The sequence below is a fragment of the Cyrtonyx montezumae genome, unplaced genomic scaffold (assembly GCF_038088225.1).
Source record: "Cyrtonyx montezumae isolate F1298 unplaced genomic scaffold, pur_monq_1.0 scaffold_4, whole genome shotgun sequence".
Taxonomy (NCBI): Eukaryota; Metazoa; Chordata; class Aves; order Galliformes; family Odontophoridae; genus Cyrtonyx; species Cyrtonyx montezumae.
Window position 1 is genome coordinate 27,095,153 of NW_027072045.1, and position 24,174 is coordinate 27,119,326.

At 41.6% G+C, this 24,174-nt stretch overlaps 1 protein-coding gene across 3 annotated transcripts in view; it reads left to right on the forward strand.

Moving 5' to 3' along the window:
* Positions 1–24,174, forward strand: part of ZSWIM8 (zinc finger SWIM-type containing 8) — a 90,293-nt gene that overhangs the window by 26,541 nt on the left and 39,578 nt on the right. For all 3 annotated transcript variants that reach the window (XM_065746486.1, XM_065746484.1, XM_065746485.1), the window contains exons 2-11: positions 189–342; positions 1,342–1,436; positions 7,007–7,179; positions 8,907–9,014; positions 13,081–13,162; positions 15,184–15,304; positions 15,649–15,850; positions 17,037–17,212; positions 21,079–22,087; positions 23,897–24,028. In XM_065746486.1, coding sequence (XP_065602558.1) covers positions 189–342; positions 1,342–1,436; positions 7,007–7,179; positions 8,907–9,014; positions 13,081–13,162; positions 15,184–15,304; positions 15,649–15,850; positions 17,037–17,212; positions 21,079–22,087; positions 23,897–24,028 — 2,252 coding nt within the window. The remainder of the gene's footprint in view (positions 1–188; positions 343–1,341; positions 1,437–7,006; positions 7,180–8,906; positions 9,015–13,080; positions 13,163–15,183; positions 15,305–15,648; positions 15,851–17,036; positions 17,213–21,078; positions 22,088–23,896; positions 24,029–24,174) is intronic.

Consider the following 24,174-nt stretch of genomic DNA (forward strand, 5'->3'; position numbering starts at 1 on the left):
AATGTAAGGTTGGCACATGGTTAGTTTTCTGAAAAATTCTATACAGCCTTTCACTGTATTATCAAAAGAGGTCTTTGAAATTGGTGATGCAGGCAGGGAAGTGGAAGTGCTCTCTGCTCTAATGCCTTTTGCCTCTCCTTGGTTCAGTTCCCTCAATGGCTAATTGATTTTGTTTCCCGTCTTGGCAGATGGGCTGGTGATCCCATTGGTGGAACTGTCTGCAAAACAGGTTGCATTTCACATTCCATTTGAGGTTGTGGAGAAAGTTTATCCTCCAGTTCCTGAGCAACTACAGCTTCGGATCGCCTTCTGGAGTTTCCCTGAAAATGAAGAAGATATTAGGTAATGCGTACCATTTCTGCTTATTGATGGTTAAGGAAAACTTCTGTTCACTAGAGAATGATCCCTGTCCATTTAATGTCCCATATATTGGCTACTCCTGCTGTTGGTATGTGAAATTTGTAATGTGCAGATGGGTTACTGTAGGATATGCTATGATATGGGTTCTTATTGTGACTTCAGCTGCTCTGTATGTATCCCAGGAAGAATGTACAGACATGCAGGTTCTGTAATTGAAACGGGGCAAATGTACACTTTGCTTGACTGTATAACTTATTTGTAGACTTTTATCCTTTTATAAATCTTACATGGTATTCTGTCCAGTTTGAATCTGTTGCTTCAATCAGAACTTAACTGAGCTCAGAAATTACTGGGGAGGACTCTCTCAATATACTTTGCAAGTTTTTTATTGGTGTAAGTAGGATAATTAGAATTTGCTGAATACGTCAGTGATCAGAGTGGATACAGCCAGCGAGATAACTGTAATTCTTATATTTCCACGTTAATTGGTTGAATACATAGTCAGATCATCTCATCTCACTGCTGTTAGATCTTTTACCACTGTATTTTGTCTGAAGCTTCTTTTTCTGTAGGTTGACCAACATATGCAACCATGCATCTGGAATTTTGTAGGATAGTAGTGGTATTATAGTCTTTTAGAAAGAATCATTCTGATAATTCTTAAATGCTTTCATGTAACGTTTTGGTATTGGGTTGGGAGGTAGTGCCAGAAGTGCTGATGCAGTTACAAGGATCACCTGTGATGGAGCAGAGCACATCAGCTGTTGCTTGTACATGCTCGTTAGTCTAATGAGCACAGATGTAAAAAAATCTCACATGACCACGTGGGTGGTTCATCTAGAAGGACAAGGAGTTTTTAGTGTAGCATGCTGCTGTTGTGAGTGTGATTTTAAGTTGTAAATGAATTCGTATTTCAGAATATAGTAATGTGTAGTTTCTCAGAAACTACTGATCTTGATCTGTTATGTTTCTTGCTTATAGACTGTACTCGTGTTTGGCTAATGGCAGTGCAGACGAATTCCAGAGAGGGGAGCAGCTGTTCCGAGTGAGGGCAGTCAAAGACCCTCTCCAAATAGGTAAGTAAGAACTCTGCAGCTCCATGTCTAGATTTCATTCAGCTGTGTCTCAAAACTAGTTTTTCTGTATCCTAGACTAAACTTCATGCTATGTGTGTTTTGTGTAATATCTTAAGCTAAATGCTATGTTTATTTCAGCCTTTGTCAGCTCAGCTGTGAAGTTGAGTGAAAAGCCAGATAAGTTCTGCAAATTAGACCCTTACTCTGTCTCCACATTTTGGGAAAAACTTTATAGAATGCTTTTGTCTCCGTGATGCTTAAACTCCTCATTGATAAAAGAGAAATCAGCTTTCTGTCAGTCTGACCTGATTAATGCCTTGCCTAAACTGTTTTTATGTCAAAGATGAAGTTCATAGGCTTAAATACTATAGTAGAATAGTTGTATTTATAATACGGGTATGCTGGTAGCATTAAGGCAGAAGGAAAATCCTGTTGCTAGATGGGGAGTTTTGTCATTACTTCACCTCACTTACCTTGCTATTTTAACATTTTCTAGTTGTGAAAACTAATCTTTTCTTAAACAAGAAACTGGACTCAAGATTTTTCATGGAATCTTTTTAAATAAGGAAAAATATTGAGTTATCTCTTTTCCAGAGACAGTAGTTAAATAGGAAGGAATTATGTGAAATAAAGACACTGGTGTGTGTCAGGGTGGGTCACATCAACTCAATGCAGACACTTCTTTTTCTGCAAGTATAAATTTCAGAGTTACTTTATTGATTAGCATGTGGGAACTGGTTATGTTAAGAAAAATGATAATATAAACAGATGAATAGCATTAAGGAGGAAAGTCACCATGCTTTCATGTGCCGAGGGATGGAGAATTCCATGAGCCTGTTCAGACTCTGATATCAAAGGAACTCATGCAATAAAAGTTGAGGGAGAAGGAGACAGTAATCAAATTGCAAAAGATTTATAAACTACTTTCTGAATATGAAGTAAAATGCATGGAAGGGTTTTATCTGAACTGTTATCTACTGTAATAATGATAGTAGGCATTATTGGAAATTGAAGTGCTTCCTCGTAGATAAGGTATATTGAGTGTTAGTGAGACCAGACAATAATTTTGGATCATCAACAAAGTCAAGATAGAACTGAATTTTGAGTGCATACATAATCTGCTAGTATCAGAACTGTGATGTTGCAAGATGCCTCTAAGGTTGAACTATAGGCAGGAAAATGTTTGAGAGAAAAAAAATGAGTTAAAAGTGGACTTGATGAAATTCAGCAGTTCCTGTGGCTTAAACAATGGAAAAGAACATTAAATGTAATACACTGTGTTTAGACTATGGTCAAAACTTGCTTCAGTAATAAATTAAAGACAAGGAGGTGTAGAAAAACATAAATTAATGAAGACTGGGGCTGTTAGATCAAAACCTATGCTCAGGGGAGGAGGAAAGGAGTAGGAAAAGGAGGTCATGTACAACATAATGGAGAAACTTTTCCAGTGCTCGAACTGCAACTGGGCTTCTTGACAAAGGATTATGTGTTTGGAAGGGAAGGAAGTAACTTTGTTTAAACAGTAATGCTGTTTCCTCCTTAGCAAGGAAACATTATCTAGTGGAAGGATTATTTTTTTTTTTCCCCCATGAATAGCAGTCCAGAAGGGCAGTGGGTGGTTGTAAGTTCAGTTGTTTGTTGTAAATGATTTTAAAGCGTGTAGCTGCTGTTTTGGGTTTCATGAACTGACAATTGTAAAAATAAATATAAGAAATGAAGCAGCCTTTTGAGAGCAGATTTGATTTTGAGAGAGAGTAAGCAGTGTAATGTGACATTGTGATCAACAGGACAAAGGTTGAACAGTGCTTTTTGTGCTCTTCTGTCCCATTCCCTTTGCAGGGGCTGGCTGAATAAGGCTTATGTTTTTCCTCTTCGGATGTAAATGAGTAATCACAGTCACTTTGTCCACATGCAAATCCATATCCATAACTTCTGGACAATAACACTTCACCACATTCCACAAACCCTCTTCTTTAAAGTGTTGTACTGTACGTACACAAGGAATGGGCTTTTGTAGGCCTTCTCCCACACATTGTTTTTGTAGCGGTCATCTACCTGCCTCCTTGCACAGAAGAAGATATTGCTGTTCTCAAATAGATGTGATGTAGTCACATATTTCAGGGATTTGTTTTCTATCTCATTCTTATTAATGAGGAAGACAGCAGCACATTCATTCTTGATTCGAACATCTCAAGTAGAGTCTCCAAGTGTCTGCTTTTTAGACTTTCTTCTAACTTGGCTTGAAAAAAAAAATCCACAATTGCTCTGCATTTCCTAGTTCAGCTATTATTTTTCAATTTCTGTTAGTCCTAAGAAACCTGGAGGAAAAGTTCTTAAATTCTATGCAGAATAGTAGAACTTGTTTGCTGTAGGGGCATCAGAACCATCAAATATCAACAAAGAAATCCTGGAAGCTGGATTACGAGTAGCATTCTTAGAAGGGTGGTGTTAACTCATAGATGACTTAAACTGTTTAATTCCAATTGCTTACTGAATGGCTAAGGGTGTTTCAAATTTGGGCATTTTCACCTGAAATCATGAAGACTGATAGAACCTCAGAAAAACAAACGAACTTTGAATTTCTCAATAAATGAATTTCATTATAAAATAAGTATAAATGCAAGAGACACTGATGTAAACCATAGTTATCCTAACATTCTGAAAACTGGGTTATATCCAATGGAAAGCATACGTTTCTTTTGGATGGTTTTCCAGGAAGATTATAAAGAGTAGTGAGAAGAATGGGTTGTGTACCAAAAAACAAGGCATCTCTGTTTTGTGGGACCCCATCGATGCAGCAGTTAATTACTTCCAGCTTTTCTGTTTGATGAAACCACATGTATTAATTATCACACTGGACAGTGTAGTGCTACCACTGCATGATGCAGATAGCTCTTGGTAGTGTGTGTGGGCTAAACGTTCTCTGAAGCATTGCTACTGGCTGCTTGATAAATCTGTTCTGTGCCTAAGAAGTAAATCTGGTGTTTGTGAGGAGCCCATGCTCCCTGTGTAGAAAGCCTAGATGTTTTCACAGAAGCACTAAACTTGGTCTGCACAGAGCTTTTAAGAAAAATGGTGTTATGGGGAGTGAGGCTCTTGACAGAGCAATCCTGGCCTGCAGCCCATTCTTGAGGCCTCCTGGGAGAGGAGCTTGCCAAGAATAGAATATATATCTTATTTTTTTTTTTGTTAGGCTACATACAGTTGCAAAATGAATACTGCTGGTGCTTGTAGTTGGGTGGTGGTTGTTGTTGTAACCTACCTCTATGTATGGAGCAGATAGGCTGTTACCAGGTAGTGGGAGCAGGGGGTGGATGGAAGGGAAGAACGGTTCTGTTGATCCCCATGAAGTAACTGAGGCATTCAGGTGTGTGGTAGGCATGGTTCTTGTCTTTACGTTCAAGCAGATAGGTTAGAGCTGTGGTCAGTCAGTGAGAAAATAGTTGCAGTTAGACTGTAAACAAGTACTCTTTTGATGACCATTTCATTTATCAGTAGTGTTGGGCTAGGACGTCCAGAACGGTCTCTCTCACTGTCACCTTTCCTGTCTCTGCAGGTTCAGCTTTGATATTAACTGTGCAGTGAGAACTGAATTGTGGTATTTGTTCTGGTATTTATGGTAGTCATTAATATAGTCCAGATGTTTTTCCCTTGTGTGGTTTCCTGTGCCATTCCACATGTGGTTGTTCAGCACAGCAAGGCTGGCAGGGCAAAAGAATCAGGCAGGTCTGCTTGAATTAGTAGTGTCTAGAGGTGGATGTTCATCCAGATACAAGTTGTACTGAAGCTGTGATATGTCATGCTGAAGCCCTTACGTCTTCTTTTTCTCTCTTTGTAGCACTTCTTCCCTCTTTGCATTTAATCAGTTAGCTGTCTTCATATACAAATAAAATATTCGTGGTAGGGGCTTGAGAAGAATGCATAGCTGTGGTCTCTTCTTCTCTAGCACCTTTAGGATACTTATTTTTCTCAGTGAAATAGAATTGCTGCATTTACAATTTGTGAAGTGCTTAATTTACTTTTGTGAAAATTAGGGCATTTTGGCATTTGTCTGAGATGCTTCCAGTGTACTAGAAAGACTAGCTGAACTGTTTGCGTTGTGTTATCCAGGTGTGGAATATAAATTAGAACTGTAGCTAGTAATAAACTTCACAATAAGTAATTCCGTGGTGAATGCCTTCTTTTGTTTCGATTCTGTTCCAATTGCTAAAATGGCTAAAGAACTTGGGTGGCATTATGTATAATAATCAAAATAATCACCTGCATTAGGAAGAGGATTTAAATTCTGGTGAGCAGGAGTAGAAAGGTTAAGTAAGGTAAGACCAAGTTTGCACAGGCATGAGGATTGTCTTTTGAGGAGGAAATGCTGCACATATTTTTTGATGGACTTTAGTAGGTCATATGCATTCCCAGCACCATCTTTGTAATAACCTCACAATGTCATAATGAAAGCTTAATAGCATGGATTTGTAGTGTGTTTGCCTGTGCTATTGATGGAGAAATTTTCAGTCATCTATCATAAGCCATATTTTTTCAGTTAAGGAAGATTGTTGGACTGAATTTTGGTGATGGCATTGCTACCCTTTGTGCTTTCAGTGCTGCTTTCAAACTGAACTTGAGACTAGCAAAGGTTCTGAGGCTGACACTTGTTGCTGTAGAAGATTTACTGGTGACTGGAACCTTAAAGACAAATAGAAGATTCATGTTCCTGATGGCCTTTTCCTTCTTTGTAATATGTGTGCCTTTGGACACCCCTTGGCTGCAGAGGAAGACTCATTGCACGTATAACTGGGATGCATTGTATATGAGATTACGTAAAGCCAAGTCTCATTGAAATGTTTTATTATCTTGACTGAGATCAGATTCCTAATTCATGTATTTGTTCACAGACTAGTGGGGCTGGATTCTTTTAAGTGTTGTTTCTGAAATTTTCCTTTTTTTTGCCTATTTTAGTTAAGTAAGTAGAATTTTTTGGTTTTTTTTGAGTACATACGACAGAATTTTGCAACAGTGTAGGTAGGTATGTGATTTAAGAGAAATGAATAGCTTCTGAAGGCACAAGTTAATAGTAAGCGAAGTAAGTGAAGGCACAAGTGCTGCCTTCTTTAGTGCCCTACAAAATTATGAATATTGACTGAGTTGGAAGTAATTCTCAAGAAGTCATCTAACCTGCTCTTCTGCACTGTTGCTGGAGTTAATTAACACAGAGGTCATGCCTGAAGTATGTATAGCCTAACTTTGACCCTGCAATCAAAAAGTCACACTCTTCAGTGGTGGCTTTATCCAGTCCTGCTTTTCTCTGTAAAATGTGAATGAAGATAGTAAAATATGTTTGTGGTTTTTTTTTTTTAACCTTTTACAATGTCTTATGTCTCTCTGCTAATATTCTACCATAACTGATTGGGAAGAAAGAGGTGGCAGAGTCTCTAAACTGATGTCCATCCCAGTGTAGGTGTTTTTGCTAGACATGTTATTTTGCTGTTTAAATGGTGCATACTTAAATTTTCATGCTATCTGAATCTGCCTCCCTGGCATCACAATAATAACTTTGGACTTCTGAATTTTAACAGGTTTCCATCTGAGTGCCACTGTGATACCCCCACAGATGATTTCACCCAAAGGTGCATACAATGTGGCAGTGATGTTTGACCGCTGCAGGATCACATCATGCAGCTGTACCTGTGGAGCTGGGGCCAAGTGGTGTGCTCACGTCGTGGCGCTCTGTCTCTTCCGGATACACAATGTAGGTCTTTAAGGACGCTTCTGCTTTCCCCAGCATCCTCTTCTCTGAGTCTCTTGTCATTACAATTTTATGCAACACGTGCACTCTTTAGGGAAATTGTTTTTGGCACTCCTTTTGGTTACAGACTGTGCAAATGTGCACTCAGGGTTGCAGTCCACAGTGTGAATGTATGAATCGACTGAGACTCAACTGCAGAATGTCCTTTGATAATGTGCACATTGCTCAGAGTAGATATGGTCTTTTTTTTGTCCCCTTCCTTTTTCTCATTTATTTGCTGAAGTTACTAGTTTTTTCTCAATTTTGCAAGGAGTGGAAGATCATAAATAGTTAGTTTTTTAATGAAAGTTTTGGTAAATACTGGATTTGAAATCTCTTTTCTTTAGGTTGTAGGATCATTGAGAGTGCAGAAAGAAAGTCATTTTAATCACCACTGGCCTTTATGTTCATCAATTCATTTTAACTCATACTGAGATAGATTGTCATTTTGACCTGTACATTTCAAGCATTCAGTATGTTTATAATTTTATTTAACTTCTAGCATTCTTCATGGCCTTCTATAGAGGAAAAAGTAGGTGTTCCTTGTTCCAAAGATTCCAGGTGAAAACAGTTGCAATCAACATGTAATGTACAAGTTGAGCATTCAGACTTATGTAGGAATTAATTTCTTCAATCTTTATGAGGCAATGAGAAATTTATTTTAAGGGAGAACAAAGTGTGGATGATTGAAATAAACTAAAGATTTTCTGCTGGCACAGAATACTTTGTAGCTAACGTGGTTATGATCAACTCCAGATTCTTAAATGAGTGCTAATAACCTGATGAAGCTAGATAACATTTCATAATGAGCAATTGTAATAGGCTTAAATTCATCCTTAGCTGTAATCATTGGAATATCAATTCACTTTCTGTACTTAGAGCAGGAAAGTTGTTTTAAAAAAAAATAATTTCTGCTTCAGGATAGCTTATTTTAAAAACTGAATGTTAAAACTGAAAATTTTCAGTAACAGTATTTACCCTCAAAATTTTAACCCTGTATAAGATAAAAATGACCAATTTCCTCCTAGTCCTTTATTCCACCTGAACAGTAACAGCAAAGCATTTTTGTGTTTGTGTATATTAGCTGCTGAGCAGCAAGTTACAAGCCAAGGAATATTGTTCTGTGTAGATAAATCGATATCAGAAGCATCCTTATTATCAAAGTGCTCTTTCCTGCTTCCAGGTTAAATTTTAGTTGGGTTCCATTTGGGTAACTCTGTGCAGTGAACACAGTTAAGAAACTGATATTTATTTTATGATCTGTTATTTGAAGATGAAACCAACCACCTTCCTTAAGGGAAAAAAAAAAAAGTCTCTAATGAGCTAAATGAGGCAGTTGTGAGTCTGTGAAATGGCCCCCCACATTGCTGGTTGCTTTGTCAGACGCTTTAAGAATTGTCCTATTTTAGAGGTTTGTTTGCAAAATCCCTGCCAGTATTTGTGCAATTGCTAGCAACAACTGATCTTAAGCACAGCTGCTCAGGCAGTTTCTTTGACAAGAAACTCTTAAAAATTGTTTTGATAAAATGTAGACAGCTTATTTGCATCTTATCTGCAGTGCTTTGTGTAGTGATGGGAAAAGCAAGTTATGCATCAGCATGGCCACTGTTCATGACACTTTGTCCACTCAGTGGGCCCTTCATTATGCCTGATCTGTTGATGGCAATTTATATACTCTCTTCTTTATCCAGGCATCTGCTGTATGCTTACGAGCACCTGTTTCTGAGTCCTTGTCTCGACTACAGAGAGACCAACTGCAAAAATTTGCTCAGTACCTAATCAGCGAACTTCCACAACAGGTAAATGGACAATCAGTAGGACTGACTTTTTGTTAAATTCAGTTGCTGTTATTCTGGGTGATTTTATGTTACATTTTCTGTTACAAGATGAGTGGTTTTGCTATTTGATTGTAAGTTGCTGGGAAGGCTTTTAATTCTTGCTCTTTTCAAGCTTGCCATTCTATTATTTGACAATTGTCTACTGCCAGGTGAAAGATTAGGAGTGTCTTAGAAGAAAGAGAAGTGATGTCTGTTCCTATTAGCTTGAGGAAGTAAAGTTCAAATATAGTGAAATAACTACAGGGTGGTGAAAAAGTTTGGCGAGAATAAATTTTCTTTTTTTTTGTGCTTTTTCTTGATCAAATGGATAAGACTACCTAGGGAGGATGTGTTTTATATGCTCTAGGTAGGTACTTTCTAATGCCACCCAAGTGGTGACCTTTTAACTTCCCTTGTTAAACTGTGAGAATCATTTGGGTTGTGGAAAGTAACAGACATTACATATTGTTGGTTAAGGGAATATCTGCTCTATTAGTCTTTAAATAATAGAGGAGTTCAGGCTCAGGTCATTTTTGTAATCTGTCTAAAATGCTCGCACATACTTCAAATATACCTAAGTGACTGTGAAGTGTTTGCATTAAAATTAAAAATATAAGGGCTTGGCAACCTTTTATGCTTGTTCAACCAAAGGAAGTTGAGAAATGCTGGCCTGCATGAGTTTGTCTCATTTCAATATTGTATGCATAACGTCTAAGACTTGCATTTCTGTCAGCATGTGCTGACATACTATGGTAGTGTTCTTGGGGCACTAAGGTATTCTTTTGATAAAACATCCTCTACATTTCCTACAGAAATACTAATCTTCTAAGGAGACTAAGAAATCATATAAAATAAAAATGATTAAAAAAACCCACCTAAGCAAAACCACCTTTTTTGATGCTGAGACTTGAGCATCAATATTGTATGCTTCTTGCTATGTTAAATTAAAAGACAGCTTCTCTCAAGAAGTCCTCCTTAAGGACTCCAAGCTTTATGTGACTAGTCTGATTTTAAAACTCTCCTTTATTAAACAGGTTGATAATGGTACTACTGGATTCCTGGATAGCATATGAGTTGTTTGATATAATGCTTTCATGTGCTCTGTCTGCTCCTTTTTGCAGGGTTTATTTGTCCTTTCATGTGTGCCAGCTGTTCATCCAGGCATCTGGAAAATTTGATTATTACTGTCTTGCCAGATAGTCTGATACAGTGCTGCCCAACAGAAAAGTTCAGGTTTTCGTGGCAGGTGCATCTTAATCTGTGTTACGTAATTCCCTTGAAAAAAGGGAAGGTGTGCCCCAAACTCTTCCAGCAGTCCCATTGCAGGTCTCTTAAGATTACTGAATAGAGGTACTTTGATGTACTGGGACTTTATCTTGTCTATATGTTATAAGATTAGTGTAGGCTGTTCACATGATTTTATTTTATAGAAATGCTTAATGTCCACAGCTGTTGTATCAAGAGAGGTGAGGGAATACCAGATTTTCTGCTGCAAGTCATTTAAATCCTAACTTCCTAAACTGTTTTAAGTGTGTATACCAAGGACTAAATGGATCTAATTTCTCAGCTGTTCTGAGGGGAGAACAGTTTCCTGCTATGCATTTTTTTCCTTCAAAAAGGCCACCTCAAGGATATGTCTACTCTGGACTGTGCAGTCAGGTGTGAGCCTTCTCTGCTTATGCACTGTACTGGTTAGAAGTTATGGCTGCATTTGTTTAGTGCTGACATTGCATTAGTTTACTGCTGACCTTAAGTTAAAATATATATAGTCTCCCTTTGAAAAGCATAGTAAGTGAGCTAAGGTCTGCCTGAAAAGTTATGTATAGACATAACTTACAGTTTGCTCCTCTGTTCCCATTAGCTTCATTTTGAGATAAATGGTGTAGGAATGAGAAATACAGAACATTTAAAAGTGCAGGAAAATGGTGACCTTAACTGTCACTTCCATACCTCATAACATTAGTTGTGGTATCACTGTCTCCTCCTCAAGAATTGAGAAAGGAACTAATAACCTACAATACTTTAGTGTACTTCTTAGAGTGTGAACATAGGAAGTAAGATTTGGATGTTTTGTTTGCTTTGAGAAAGGAGAGGGAAGTCTAACAACTACTTTGCTCATAAGTTCATAAGGTTGGAAAGGACCTATAAGATCATCTAGTCCAACCATCCTCCTATCACTATCTCTACCCAACTACTAAATTAAGTCCTTTAGCACCTCATCTAAACGCTTCTTGAACAGCGCTAGGGATGGTGCCTCAACCACCTCCCTAGGCAGGCCATTCCAGTGCCTGACCACTCTTTCAGAAAAGAAATGCTTCCTGAGGTCTAATCTAAATCTTCCCTGGCGCAACTTGTGGCCATTCCCTCTCGTCCTGTCATTACTTATCAGGGAGAAGAGGCCTACCCCCTCCTCACCACAACCCCCCTTCAGGAAGTGGTAGAGTGCAATAAGGTCTCCTCTGAGCCTCCTCTTCTCCAGACTAAACAATCCCAGCTCCCTCAGCCGCTCCTCATAAGACTTGTGCTCCAGGCCCCTCACCAGTTTTGTTGCCCTTCTCTGAACACGCTCCAGGGCCTCAATGTCCTTCTTGTAGTGAGGGGCCCAAAACTGAACACAGTACTCGAGGTGCGGCCGTACCAGAGCTGAGTACAGGGGGATGATCACCTCCCTGCTCCTGCTGGCTACACTATTTCTAATACAGGCCAGGATGCTGTTGGCCTTCTTAGCCACCTGGGCACACTGCCGGCTCATGTTGAGCCGAGCATCAACCAACACCCCCAGGTCCTTTTCCTCTCTACATTCTTCAAGCCATTCTGCCCCAAGCCTATAGCATTGCATGGGGTTATTGTGGCCAAAGTGCAGGACCCGGCACTTGGTCTTATTGAACCTCATCCCATTTTGCTCAGCCCAGCTGTTCAGCCTATCCAAATCCCTCTGAAGGGCCTCCCTACCCTCAGGCAGTTTGACACATCCTCCCAGCTTTGTGTCATCTGCAAACTTACTGAGGGTACACTCAATTCCCTCGTCTAGGTCATCAATAAAGATATTAAACAAGATGGGCCCCAAAACTGACCCTTGGGGGACACCACTCGTTACAGGACGCCAGCTGGACTTAACTCCATTAACCACTACCCTCTGGGCACGGCCCTCCAGCCAGTTCTCCACCCAGAGAAGAGTGAACCTGTCCACACCACGGGCTGCCAGTTTCCTTAGGAGAATACTGTGGGAGACCGTGTCAAAGGCCTTGCTGAAGTCCAGGTAGACTACATCAACAGCCTTTCCCTCATCTACCTGTCTGGTCACCCAGTCATAGAAGGAGATGAGGTTGGACAAGCACGACCTGCCCCTGGTGAACCCGTGCTGGCTGGGTCTGATCCCTTTATTGCCATGCACGTGTCGTGTGATCTCCCTCAATAACATCTGTTCCATAACTTTCCCTGATACCGAGGTCAGGCTGACAGGCCTGTAGTTCCCCGGGTCTTCCTTACGGCCTTTCTTGAAGATGGGAGTCACATCGGCAAGCCTCCAATCTTGTGGGACCTCTCCAGATAACCAGGAATGCTGATAGATGGCAGAAAGTGGCTCGGCAATCACCTCTGCTAGCTCCCTCAGCACCCTTGGGTGGATCCCATCTGGCCCCATGGACTTGTGGCAGTTCAGATGGAGGAGAAGATCTCTGACCGTCTCTGCTTGAATCACAGGGGGTGCATTATGCACCCCGTCCCAGACTTCCAGGTCAGGGCAAGTACCATTTGGATAACTGTCCTGTCTATTAAAGACAGATGTGAAGAAGGCATTGAGAACCTCAGCCTTTTCCTTATCATCTGTGGTTATATTGCCTGCCTCGTTGAGTAAAGGAGGGAAATTTTCCTTAGTTTTTCTCCTATTGCTGTTGTATGACCTTTAGCACCCTCTACTGTCCTTTCTGAAAACATGACTGTATTTGATACTTGAGTCCTTTAGTTAGGAAAATCTAGGTAAATCTTTGACTGTTTATATTAGGATAAGAGAGACTGTTTATACTAAAAGTTTCTTTCATGTCTGCAGATTCTTCCAACTGCTCAGCGCTTGCTGGATGAGCTGTTATCTTCTCAATCCACTGCAATCAACACAGTGTGTGGAGCACCGGGTAAACTTGATATATGTTATTTCAGTAATCTGTAACAAGATGGAAAGCACATTTCTATTGCCTTGAGTTTCTAAACTGATAGGTTACCAAGTACGTGGAATTGGAAGTGAAGGTCAAGGAAAAGGGATAAGTACAAGCAAGCATATTGGGCAGATGCAGGAAACTGTTGCTGTGGTGGACTCCTTGGAGTGAATTCAGAGAATGGCAGCATCAGACAACGCACCTTTTCTGCCAGAAGATTTTTCTGTTTAACTGTGTTAGTTCCCAGAAGCGTTTGTTGGAATGAATCTCTCTTTCTTTCAAGTGGCAGGTTATTGGTAATACTCTAATGAGTTAGCTGTGGCTTGGGGTAGCCTACCACATCTTGATTATAAGAGATGTTATAGTTTATTCCTATTTTAATGCTGCATTACCCTTCTAGTCCAGAACTTTCCTAATATCCAATATGAATACTCAATTTTTTAAATTTTTATTATCTTGTACTGCCAATAAGTGTTTGTCTGTGATTCCAAGTAGCTGTAGGCTGCTGATGGTCACCCATCTTCTTAGTCAGAGCAAGCCCAGCTTCCTCAGTCTCTCCTCATAAATCAGTGTTTCATGCCTCTGTATCCCTCTACTATAATCCTATAAACCATTTCAACTACGCAGACATTTGAATTTCGGTCTGTAATGTTGCTTGCAGTTTTTCTGTCCCAAGTACAGACGTTTGCATATTTTCTCAAAGAAGTTAATGGGTTTCTGTTGGCACAATCTATAAATTTCTCCCAATCCACCTGGCTGTAGTGCTGCTGTTTCAGCATGCCAGTCATGTCTCCAAATTCAGTGTTGTCAGTTATTCAGGTAATTAGAATCATAGAATGGCTTGGGTCGAAAAGAATGGTAGAGATCATCTAGTTTCAACTCCCCTGCTGTAGACAGAGTCACCAACTACTAAACCAGGCTGCCCAGAGCCACGTCCAGCCTTGCCTTGAATGCCTCCAGGGATGGGGCATCCACAGCCTCTCTGGGCAACCTGTTCCAGTGCATCACCACTCTCCGAGTGAAAATCTTCTTCCTAATATCTAATCTAAATCTCCTGTCTTAGTTTAAAACCGTTCTCCCTTGTCCTATCACTATCAGTCTGTGTAAACAATCATTCTCCCTCCTGTTTATACACTCCCTTTCAGTATTGGAAGGCCACAATGAGGTCTCCCTGCAGCCTTCTCTTCTCCATGCTAAACAAGACCAGTTCCCTCAACCTTTCCTCATAGAAGAGGTGCTCCAGCCCTCTGATCATTTTAGTGGCCCTCCTCTGGACCCATTCCAAGAGCTCTGTGTCTTTCTTGTGTTGAGGACCCCAGACTTGGACACTGTACTCCAGATGGGGCCTCACAAGAGCTGAGTAGATGGGGACAATCACCTCCCTCTCCCTGCTGGCTGCCCCTTTTTTAATGCAGCTCAGGGTATAGTTGGCCTTCTGGGCTACAGGCATGCACTGCTGAGGAGTCATGTCCAGCTTCTCGTCCACCAAGACCCCCAAGTCCTTCTCTGCAGAGCTGCTCTCCAGGAGTTCTTATCTGTATAAATACCCGAGATTGCCCCAGCCCAAGTGCACTCGTTGAACCCCATTTAGGTTCACATGAGCCCACTTCTCTAGCCTGTCCAGGTCCCTCTGGATGGCTTCCCTTCCTTCCAATGTATCGACTGTACCACTCATCTTGCTGTTGTTCGCAAACTTGTTGTGGGTGCGCTATGTCATTGATGAAGCTGCTGAAGAGCACCGGTCCCAAGACCAATCCTTGGGGGACAGCACTTGTGGCTGACCTCCACCCAAGCACAGAACTGTTGATCACAACCCTTTGGCTGCAACCAGCCAACCAGTTCTTAATCCATCAAAATAATATTTTGAGATAGTTCTGAGTAATGAGTTCTGCAATGGGTGAAATACGGAATAATCACTGCTTCATACTCCCTATAATCCCTGTGGTTGGGCACGCAGAGGAAAATCTCTTCAAATTTTGTGTATGTGTTCTTGTTTCAAGATCCCACTGCTGGACCCTCTGCATCAGATCAAAGCACCTGGTACCTAGATGAATCTACCCTGAGTGATAACATAAAGAAAACCCTTCATAAATTCTGTGGACCCTCTCCTGTTGTTTTCAGGTAAATAGTCTTTTCCTGAAGAGAAAAATAAATGTTGATGTAATCTGTAAGTTTATTCACTGTCTGGTATATACCCTTATGTTATGCTGTGGCATAAAGGCTGCTTAGTTTTGAGGAAATAATATTTTTGTGTAGCTTGTCCAGTGTTACTATGGTGTAGCACACTGTGTTTGCGTAATACCTTACTTTTGTGGAGTTCTCAGTCTCATTATTGTCTCCTCTTTAAAGTTATGCAAGGCTGGTTCATCTAAGGTGCAAATACACTTCTGGATATAGAATGTACTCAGGATTTTGTGTGACTGTGCTTTCTTTTTTTCATCACTGTGCTTCTGTTTTATCCACAGTGATGTGAATTCCATGTATCTCTCTTCCACGGAGCCACCGGCTGCTGCTGAGTGGGCCTGTCTTCTGCGTCCCCTGCGAGGGAGAGAGCCTGAAGGAATCTGGAACCTACTTTCTATCGTGCGGGAGATGTTTAAGAGGAGGGATAGCAACGCTGCTCCTTTGCTGGAGATTCTGACTGACCAGTGTCTCAACTATGAACAGGTACCTGAACATCTTTGCTGTGGAGGGAGAAGTTCCAGGGAACTAGGCTGTCAATGTCTGATCCTTATGTATCTGGAGAATTTATCTCTGAATAACTTCATTTTTTTTTAACAGTCAGCATGCATTGTGGGCACTTGCTTCTCTGCTCTATACGTGTTATACTTTTTCTCATGTTGATTCAGTGTTCTCTCAGCAATGCTGTATCCCCAAAATACCTCAATTTTTTAAGTAGGAATACATGGAGCCTGAACTACTTTATTCAGCATATTTGATTTCTGGCTAGTCAAGACGATTTATTGCAATGACTTTCTTCTAAACAAAGTACTTCACATACAAACTGTCATTTTGACAAAACATAAAGTGTGTTTGTGTAGGGTGAATACCCAGAAAGAATAGTAACCAAACAATATAACGAAGATGGACAGCATATTTCTGGACAGATTATCCAGATGGTGTAAAGACACCCAATAAATTAGGAAGGGCTTACCTGTCGCCAAAGGTCGAGGCTTGCCTGGTACTCCACACAGGAGGGATCTCCAACAAGAGATCCTTCCCTGGTGGTGGTCAGCCCTTAAATGGGGTCTGGGAGAGGTGGAGCCAGACTCCACCCCTTCTGGTCACACAGGTGCATTGCCTTCACCTGTGCTCCTGCAGCTGACTCAGTGCTCACCTCAGGTGATCAATCAGTGGTTCAAACCATGATTCAACAGTTCCCATACATTCGGACATTAAAATCTTGTGTTCTTTGGTTTTGATGTGTTTGAGTCATTAATTTTTAAATATACTTTTTATTAATATTAGGAAAAAGGTGTCCCTTTACAGTTCAGGATATTTTGTAACATAAAATGCAGTGCAGGTTTCCTTATTATGCATCACATGACTCAGCTTCTAGAAAGGAAAAGAAAATAATTTATTACATCTGTTCACTTTTTTTTTACATTTTTCCCTTTATCAAACAAACCTTTTGAGTGCTTTGTTCTGCAGTTATGTGCGTTTCAAACAAAAATAAATAAAAATTGAGAGGTTCTTATGATCCAATACTGCTTTAATGCTCATAGTTATTTTAGAGTCATATGAAAACATTGTACTAGCTACAGCTTCTGGTTTTTGTGGGTATGAAGTTAGGTGAAAGCAGGAGCAGGGATGTTAGCCACAACACTGTTCCACTGATTGTTTTCTTCTGCAGATAACTGGCTGGTGGTACAGCGTGCGGACGTCTGCGTCACACAGCAGTGCTAGTGGGCACACAGGACGCAGCAATGGCCAGTCAGAAGTAGCTGCTCATGCCTGTGCAAGTATGTGTGATGAGATGGTGGTTCTTTGGAGGCTTGCTGTCCTTGACCCAACTATTAGTCCACAGAGGTGAGCATCAGAGTTGGCTTGTGTAATGGGAACTAGGACTCCTGAAGCAGTAGACTCCCATCTCTCATTTGTTTTTGTGATACGTGAGCGCAGTGTTTTTACCTGTAGATGTATCATTACCTCATTAACTGTTTAACCATTATGCAGTCCAGAAGGACTGTGTGCTGTGTACAGTTCAAGAGCAAATTGCTTTTAACTGGTATTGCTGCTCACTGCTAGCAATATCATGTAATGTGAATAATATGTTGTTTTCTGGGCATTTTTCTTTACGCTGGAGCGTGTGCCTGCATTTCAGTGTCTCAGTGGAGAACACATCTTTGGTAATACAGGCCACTGATAAATTTTAATGCTTTTTAAACTTACCAATTCAGCAGTTCAATGTATTTCTGTTTAGCCCAGTAACTCAAGGATTTTAATTTTCGAAATGAACCATTTCTTTGCTTTCTGTGCTCTTAGGGAGCTTATTCTTTACAGCATTGTAGTGGCAACAGGACAAATGCAATGAGAAAGTGTTACAAAGAAAGAAGAAAATGCTCACCTGTCTCTGAGGATCTAGGCTTGCAGGAAAAACTCCATAAAGGAGGGATCTCCAATAAAAGATCCTTCCTCTGTGGCAGTCAGCCCCTAAATGAGCTCCAAGAGGAGTGGAGCCTGGTTCCACCCCTTCCAGTTGCACAGGTGAATTGCTTTCACCTGTGCTCCCAGGACTGACTGGGTCTTTTCTCCTGGTCAGCTCAGTCAGTGGTTCAGGCTGTGACTTAGCAGTTGTCATACAACAGTGTCACTGGTGTATAATTTTTTTCTATTGTTGTTCTCAATTTTCTGAGAAAAAATTGTGAAGCTTAGGTAGGTTTCTAAATCACATCGTGCCTTGGTAAATCACTACTATCTTTATGTAGTACAACTTGGTTAGCAGTTGAGTTACTGATTGCTCAAGTTGAGATAACTGTGGTCAATGTTGTGATAATTTTATATTTTTTAGTATACGCAATCTACAAAGTGTAAAATGCAAAATACACTGAGTCCTATGTGATATATGTGGTCATGTTTTTCAGAACAAATGAAAATGGGATGGTATTTTACATTCAACTGCACATGAACAGCATTTGCTTTTTGTGAACTGCAACATGAGTAAAGTGCCTTATCTTTGGAAGGTACAGCAGGGATGCTAAAATGGGTGCAGTTTATGTCTTGTACAGTCTGCAGTATGAGGTATCTAAGTATAGGAGAGGAAGACCAGTCAAAAACTGTAGAAAACTGGGAATGAGGCTTAAAATAAACACAAACATCAGTTGACTTGCATAGGAAAAAGAAAAAAAGCAAAAGGTTTTGGCTTCTAATAAAGTATATGGAAGCACTACATGTATTCACATTCAGGTTATCTAGTGCAATTCAAAATTGCTCAGATCTCCTACTTGAGTTCATGCATAATTGAAATACTTGTGCTTAATTTCCTGTTCTCTTGGTATTTGAATAGTCACATAGAAGATCCCTCTTTTATCCATCTTTGCTATCCTTTCCAGTGAATTGTAAGGAGACTTGCTACTGCATTTTTAATTCATTGCAGGTGCTCATCCTTATGTTACCTTTTCTGAGTAATTCCCTCTCCTTCTTACTTCTGAAAATCCTTTCCTCAAGCTCCACCAGTCTGCTGCCTCATTAATTAGTTTCTTCAGACAAGTAGAAGCAGTCTTTGCTGTAGAGCTGATTTTTTTTTCTAATAGTCTTTGCACCTATTTGATGACATTGTTTTCTGTTTCTTTCAGTAGGTAATTTGAGAGGGTTAAAGTGTTGGGTTTGTACCTCAGATCTCTAAGATCTGTGGCAGGAACAGGATAACAGTTTATTGAGGCACTTGGCACAAAGACTAATACTTTTCTAGAAACTTATTGAATTAGATCATCTGAACATCTTTACCCATTCAGACTACATTGCCTGTTTAGGCCATATGTGAAATTTGGAACTGCAAAATACAGAAACATTTTGTCTTTCCTGTGGTAATTTGGGGCATGTAACTACCTGCTTGTACGGTATAAGGCAGATGGAACAGCTGCCACTGACCAATTTTCAGAAAACCCAAGAAAGATATTGGTCACAATTTGGTAACTAAGAATTGTCATGGAATGGTTTGGGTTGGAAGGGACCTTTAAGATCGTTTCGTTCCAGCTCCGCTGCTATAGGTGGGGACACCTCCCTGTAGACCAGGTTGCTCCAAGCCCCATTCAGCCTGGCCTTAAATGTCTCCAGGGGAGTAGAGTCCACAGCCTTGCTGGGCAACCTGTTCCCAGTGTCTCACCACTCCCACAGTAAAGAATTTCTTCCTAATACCTAGTCTGAATCTGCCCTCTTCCAATTCAGAGCATTTCCCCTTGTCCTCTTGTGCTGCATGCCCTTCTAAAAAGTCCCTCCTCAGCTTTCCTGTAGGTCCCCTTCAGGTACCCCTTTCAGAGTGTAAGGACTCACTGGAAAACTCTCAATTAGGCTATTTCCAAGTGGAGATGCTTCCCTTTTGGCTTCCAGCCCTTAAATGAGGTTGGGGAGGAGTGGACCTAGGCTCTACCACTTCTATTTGCAGGGTGTTTTTGTGAATTGTTTGCACCTGTGCTCCCAGGGCTGGCTATGCCTCTTTACCAGGTGCTCAGACCCTGGTTCAGGCCCTGACCTGGTGATTCCCTTACGCTGCTGTGCAATTTAGGTGAATTTAAGCCTACCGGCTTGCTTCATCTTCACTTATTTGAGCATCAGTTATATTCTTGTCTTGCTTGTTCTGCAAGCAAACACAAGATTCGCAAATAGTTATGTCTCCTGAGGATAGCCTGCTGCAGCCTAAATTAAATCTTAGATAGGCATATCAGTGTAGAAAGATACATTCCTTGAGAGGTAGACTGGTAGGTCCTGTGTGGCTTAGCACTCCCTGGGCAGGCTGTATAGACTGTACTTGACTGGCGTTGTTAGCGGTGCAGTTTCATAGCTCCTGCAAACTGTTTTATCGTAGAATATCCCTAGTTAGAAGGGACCTATGGGATTAAGTCTAAACCTTGTCTTCACACAGCACCACTCAAAATCCAAATCCAGTGTCTGAGAGCATAGTCCAAATGCTCCCTGAACTCTGGCTGTGCCCACTGCCCTGGGCAGCCTGCTCCATGCCCACTGCCCTCTGGGGCAGAACCGTTCCCTAACCCCCAGCTGCCCCTCCCCTGACACAGCTCCGTGCTGTTCCCTCGGGCCCTGTCACTGTCAATGAGAGCAGAGCTCAGCACTGCACCTCTGCTCCCTGTGAGGAGCTGCCATGAGGGCTCCCCTCAACTCCTGTGCTTTGGGCTGAATAAACTGAGGGACTTTGGCCACTGTTCCCATGCCTTGCCTTCCAGACCCTTCCTCATCTTTGCAGCCCTCCTTTGGATGCTCTCTAAAATAGCTTGTTGTCCTTTTCACATAGTGGCACCCAAACCTGCACGCAGTGCTGGAGGTAAAGCCACATAGTACAGTTCTATGCATGATTTAAAGAGCACTTTGCCATGGCACTTGCTGGTCAGACTGCTGAGGCTCATATTACTAATGCCTTACATGAGGCAGGTGAAACACTGCTTTGTTGTTTTTGTTTTTTTAATTTAAACCTCACAGTTTATATCAAGTTTTCTTGATGGTACTGTTCACATCTTGTTTCTATGTTGTGGGCCTATCTAGGATTTGGTTGTTTTTATGTCTGCTTCCTTTTTCTAGTCTGTATTCTTACTGATGTTGTCTATACTTAATTCAACAAAATAGCTTTCTGAACAAGAGGAGGAGGTGTTTTGTGATTTAAGAGGAAGTTTGTTGCTGTGCATTTTGTCTGCTCTCTAACCTATTCTTTTTCTTCTCTTAAGGCGCAGGGACCTTTGTTCCCAGCTCAGACAGTGGCAGCTAAAGGTCATAGATAATGTTAAGAGAGGTCAGCACAAGAAATCACTGGAGAAGCTTTTCCAGGGTTTCAAGCCAGCAGTGGAAGCCTGTTACTTCAACTGGGAAGAAGCTTATCCCATCCCTGGGATCACCTATAGCAGCACTGACAAGAAAAACTCATTCTGTTGGGTAAAGGCCATCCAACAGCGGAGCTGTCGGTTGCAGTGTGCAGAAACTGCTTGTGAGGCTGTTAGAGCCCATGGACAGGAGCCTGGGGGACCATGTCTGCAGCCTGGGGACAGGCTGCGTCCCTCTCCCCAGGAGCCAGCCGTTCGTCCAAAGGAACCTACTGGAAAGAGGAAAGTTGTCTCTGAAACACCCCAGAGAGTTCTGAGACGGCTTTCAGCAGAAGGTGATAAAGCTGTGTATAAGACTGCAGTGGGGAAAGCTAAGTTGCCAGTGAGCAAAGGTTTGACTAGTAAACATAGTGGGAAACGCCGCATGAGCAGTGAAGACAGCTCCCTGGAGCCGGACTTAGCAGAGATGAGCCTGGATGATAGCAGCTTGGCTCTGGGTGCAGAAGCCAGCAATACGTTTAGTTTTACAGAAAGCCCACTAAGCAGGAGCTACAGGGATGCCTTTGAGGAGGACGGTGGGGTGTACTTCTCTGAGGGACCTGAGCCCAGTGTCAGGAGCAGTTCTGCAGCCAAGAAGTCACCCAAGGATCCTGTGGGGGAGTTGGGTAGTGGCGATGATGACCTGACTTCTGCAGATGAGAACAGCGGTGGTGTGAGCCTGAAACCAGAAGAAGTAGGGGAGAACTGTGCAGCAGGGGGAGGGGATGATGGAGAAGAGGAAGATGATTACCAGGTATACTATCTGAATCCACAAGAGGTAGCCAAGGAAGATGATGACAAAGCTGAAGGAGGCAATGAAGAGGAACAGGATATATTTGCTGGTATAAAGCCTCTGGAGCAGGAGAACCGGATGGAGGTGAGTAGAATCTAGTTCAAAATACTGTTTTTCAGTTTTCTTCTTGTATTATGAACCTCATGTTCTCTCCACACTCCCAGGTGTCACTGTTAACCTAGTATGTTGTTTTATCAAGTGATTATTAAGCCATCATAACCCATTATATCATAAAATATCTATGATCTTAATGTAGTACTGTCACACTTGCTTTCCCACAAGCTTAATTCCCTTCTGCTTGTGCTCTCTTCAAGCATTCCTTGTTTTAGTTGGTCCTAGCTTGCAAATGTGTACAAAACTGTGGTGTTGCGTTTTTTCTAGCCATTTAGAAAAGGCAAAATAATGAGCAGAGTACTTCAGAGGGTCAGTCCCATTTGACATTTTAGTGATCTAGATGATGTGATAGAGTAAGCAGACCTGGGTCTGCTTAGATGATGTGATAGAGTAAGCAGACCTGGGTCATGTCCCATTTGACATTTTAGTGATCTAGATGATGTGATAGAGTAAACCCTTAGCAAATTCATGGATGACGTGAAAGTGGGGGAGTGGTGGATATACAAGAGTATTGTGCTTCCATCCAGAGGGACGTTGTCAGACTGGAGATGTGGGCTGTCAAGAATCTTGCTGTACAAGAAGTGCAAAGTCCTGCACCTTGGAAGAAATAACTCCAGGCACCAGTATGTGTTGGGGGGCTACCTAGCTAGAAAGCAACTTTGCAGAAAAGGACCTAGGGAGTCCTAGTGGATATCAAGTTGAATGTGGGTCAGCAGTGTGCCCTCATTTCTAAAAAAATCTGATAGTATTCTTGACTTCATTAGGCAAAGTATTGTCAGGAAGTTAAGAGAGGTGATCCTTCTCTGCTGAGCATTGGTGGAGCCACACCTAGAGTACTGTATCCAGTTCTGGATCCCCCCACACAAGAGAGACCTGGGATGTGCTGGAAAGAGTACGGTGGAGGGCCACCAAGATGGTTATGGGATTGCATTCTCATTCCAGTGAGGAGTGACTGAGAGAGCTGGGACTGTTCGGTCTGGAGAAGAGGAGGCTTGGAGGATCTTATCAGAGTCCTGAAATACCTGAAGGGAGGGTGCAAAGAAGACAGAGTCAGGCTCTTCTTAGCAGTACCCAATGCAAGGACAAAAGCAATGGGCACATGAGGGGTTCCACGTGAACATCAGGAAGCACTTCTTCAGCGTGCAGAGCACTAGCACAGGCTGCTCAGAGAGGTTGTGGAGTTTCCCTCCTTGGAGATCTTCAAAAACTGCTCAGATGTGGACTTGGATAGCCTGCTCTGGATGTCTCTGCTTGAGCAGGGCTGTTGGACCCGATGGCCTCCAAAGATCCTTTACAACCTTAACCATTACGTGACTCTGTGAAAATTGAGCTGAAATTCAAAATTAGTAAGATAAGGAATGGTCAGGAGAAAAATCTATCCAATTGCATAAGCAGTTCTTTGGAAGGCCAGAGGCAATCTAAATAGACATTATCGCATGCCTGTGATAACCTCGGTATATGTTCACAGCTTACACCTATATAAGCAAACAGCCAAAAAGGAGCTATGTGGAAACAGTTAGAGTCAGTCAGTTTCCTTTGAGTTATTCTCTGATTACTTATAGCGCTTAGAGGGATGATCAGAACTAGTTGTGCAAGATAAGCATTTTAGGGGTGTGCTTAAAGGAACGGTGGTGAAGGTTGAAGCAAGGAGTTCACTGAGAGTGCCTGCTGCTGAGATAAATTGTGAACTGTTTTACTGAGACTTTGAGAGAAGTGGTTTGAGCAGGCTGTCTTCAGTCTGAAGGTGTGAAGACTGTGATGATCTGTTCTTTCTTACAGATCCTGTTTGCCTGTGCAGAAGCCCTGTATGCACATGGATACAGTAATGAAGCATGTCGCTTAACTGTAGAGCTGGCCAGAGACCTATTAGCCAACCCTCCAGATCTCAAAGTGGAGCAGCCACCAACTAAGGTAGAGAATACTCACCGAGTTTGGGAGATGGAAGGTAAAGTAGAAGAAAGATGTGGGATGGGCGTGACAGCATTCCTAGGCATTTCTTATATATTGTGATTCAGGGCCCTTAATTGATGTTCTCTTTGAGTTGAACTTCTCTGGGT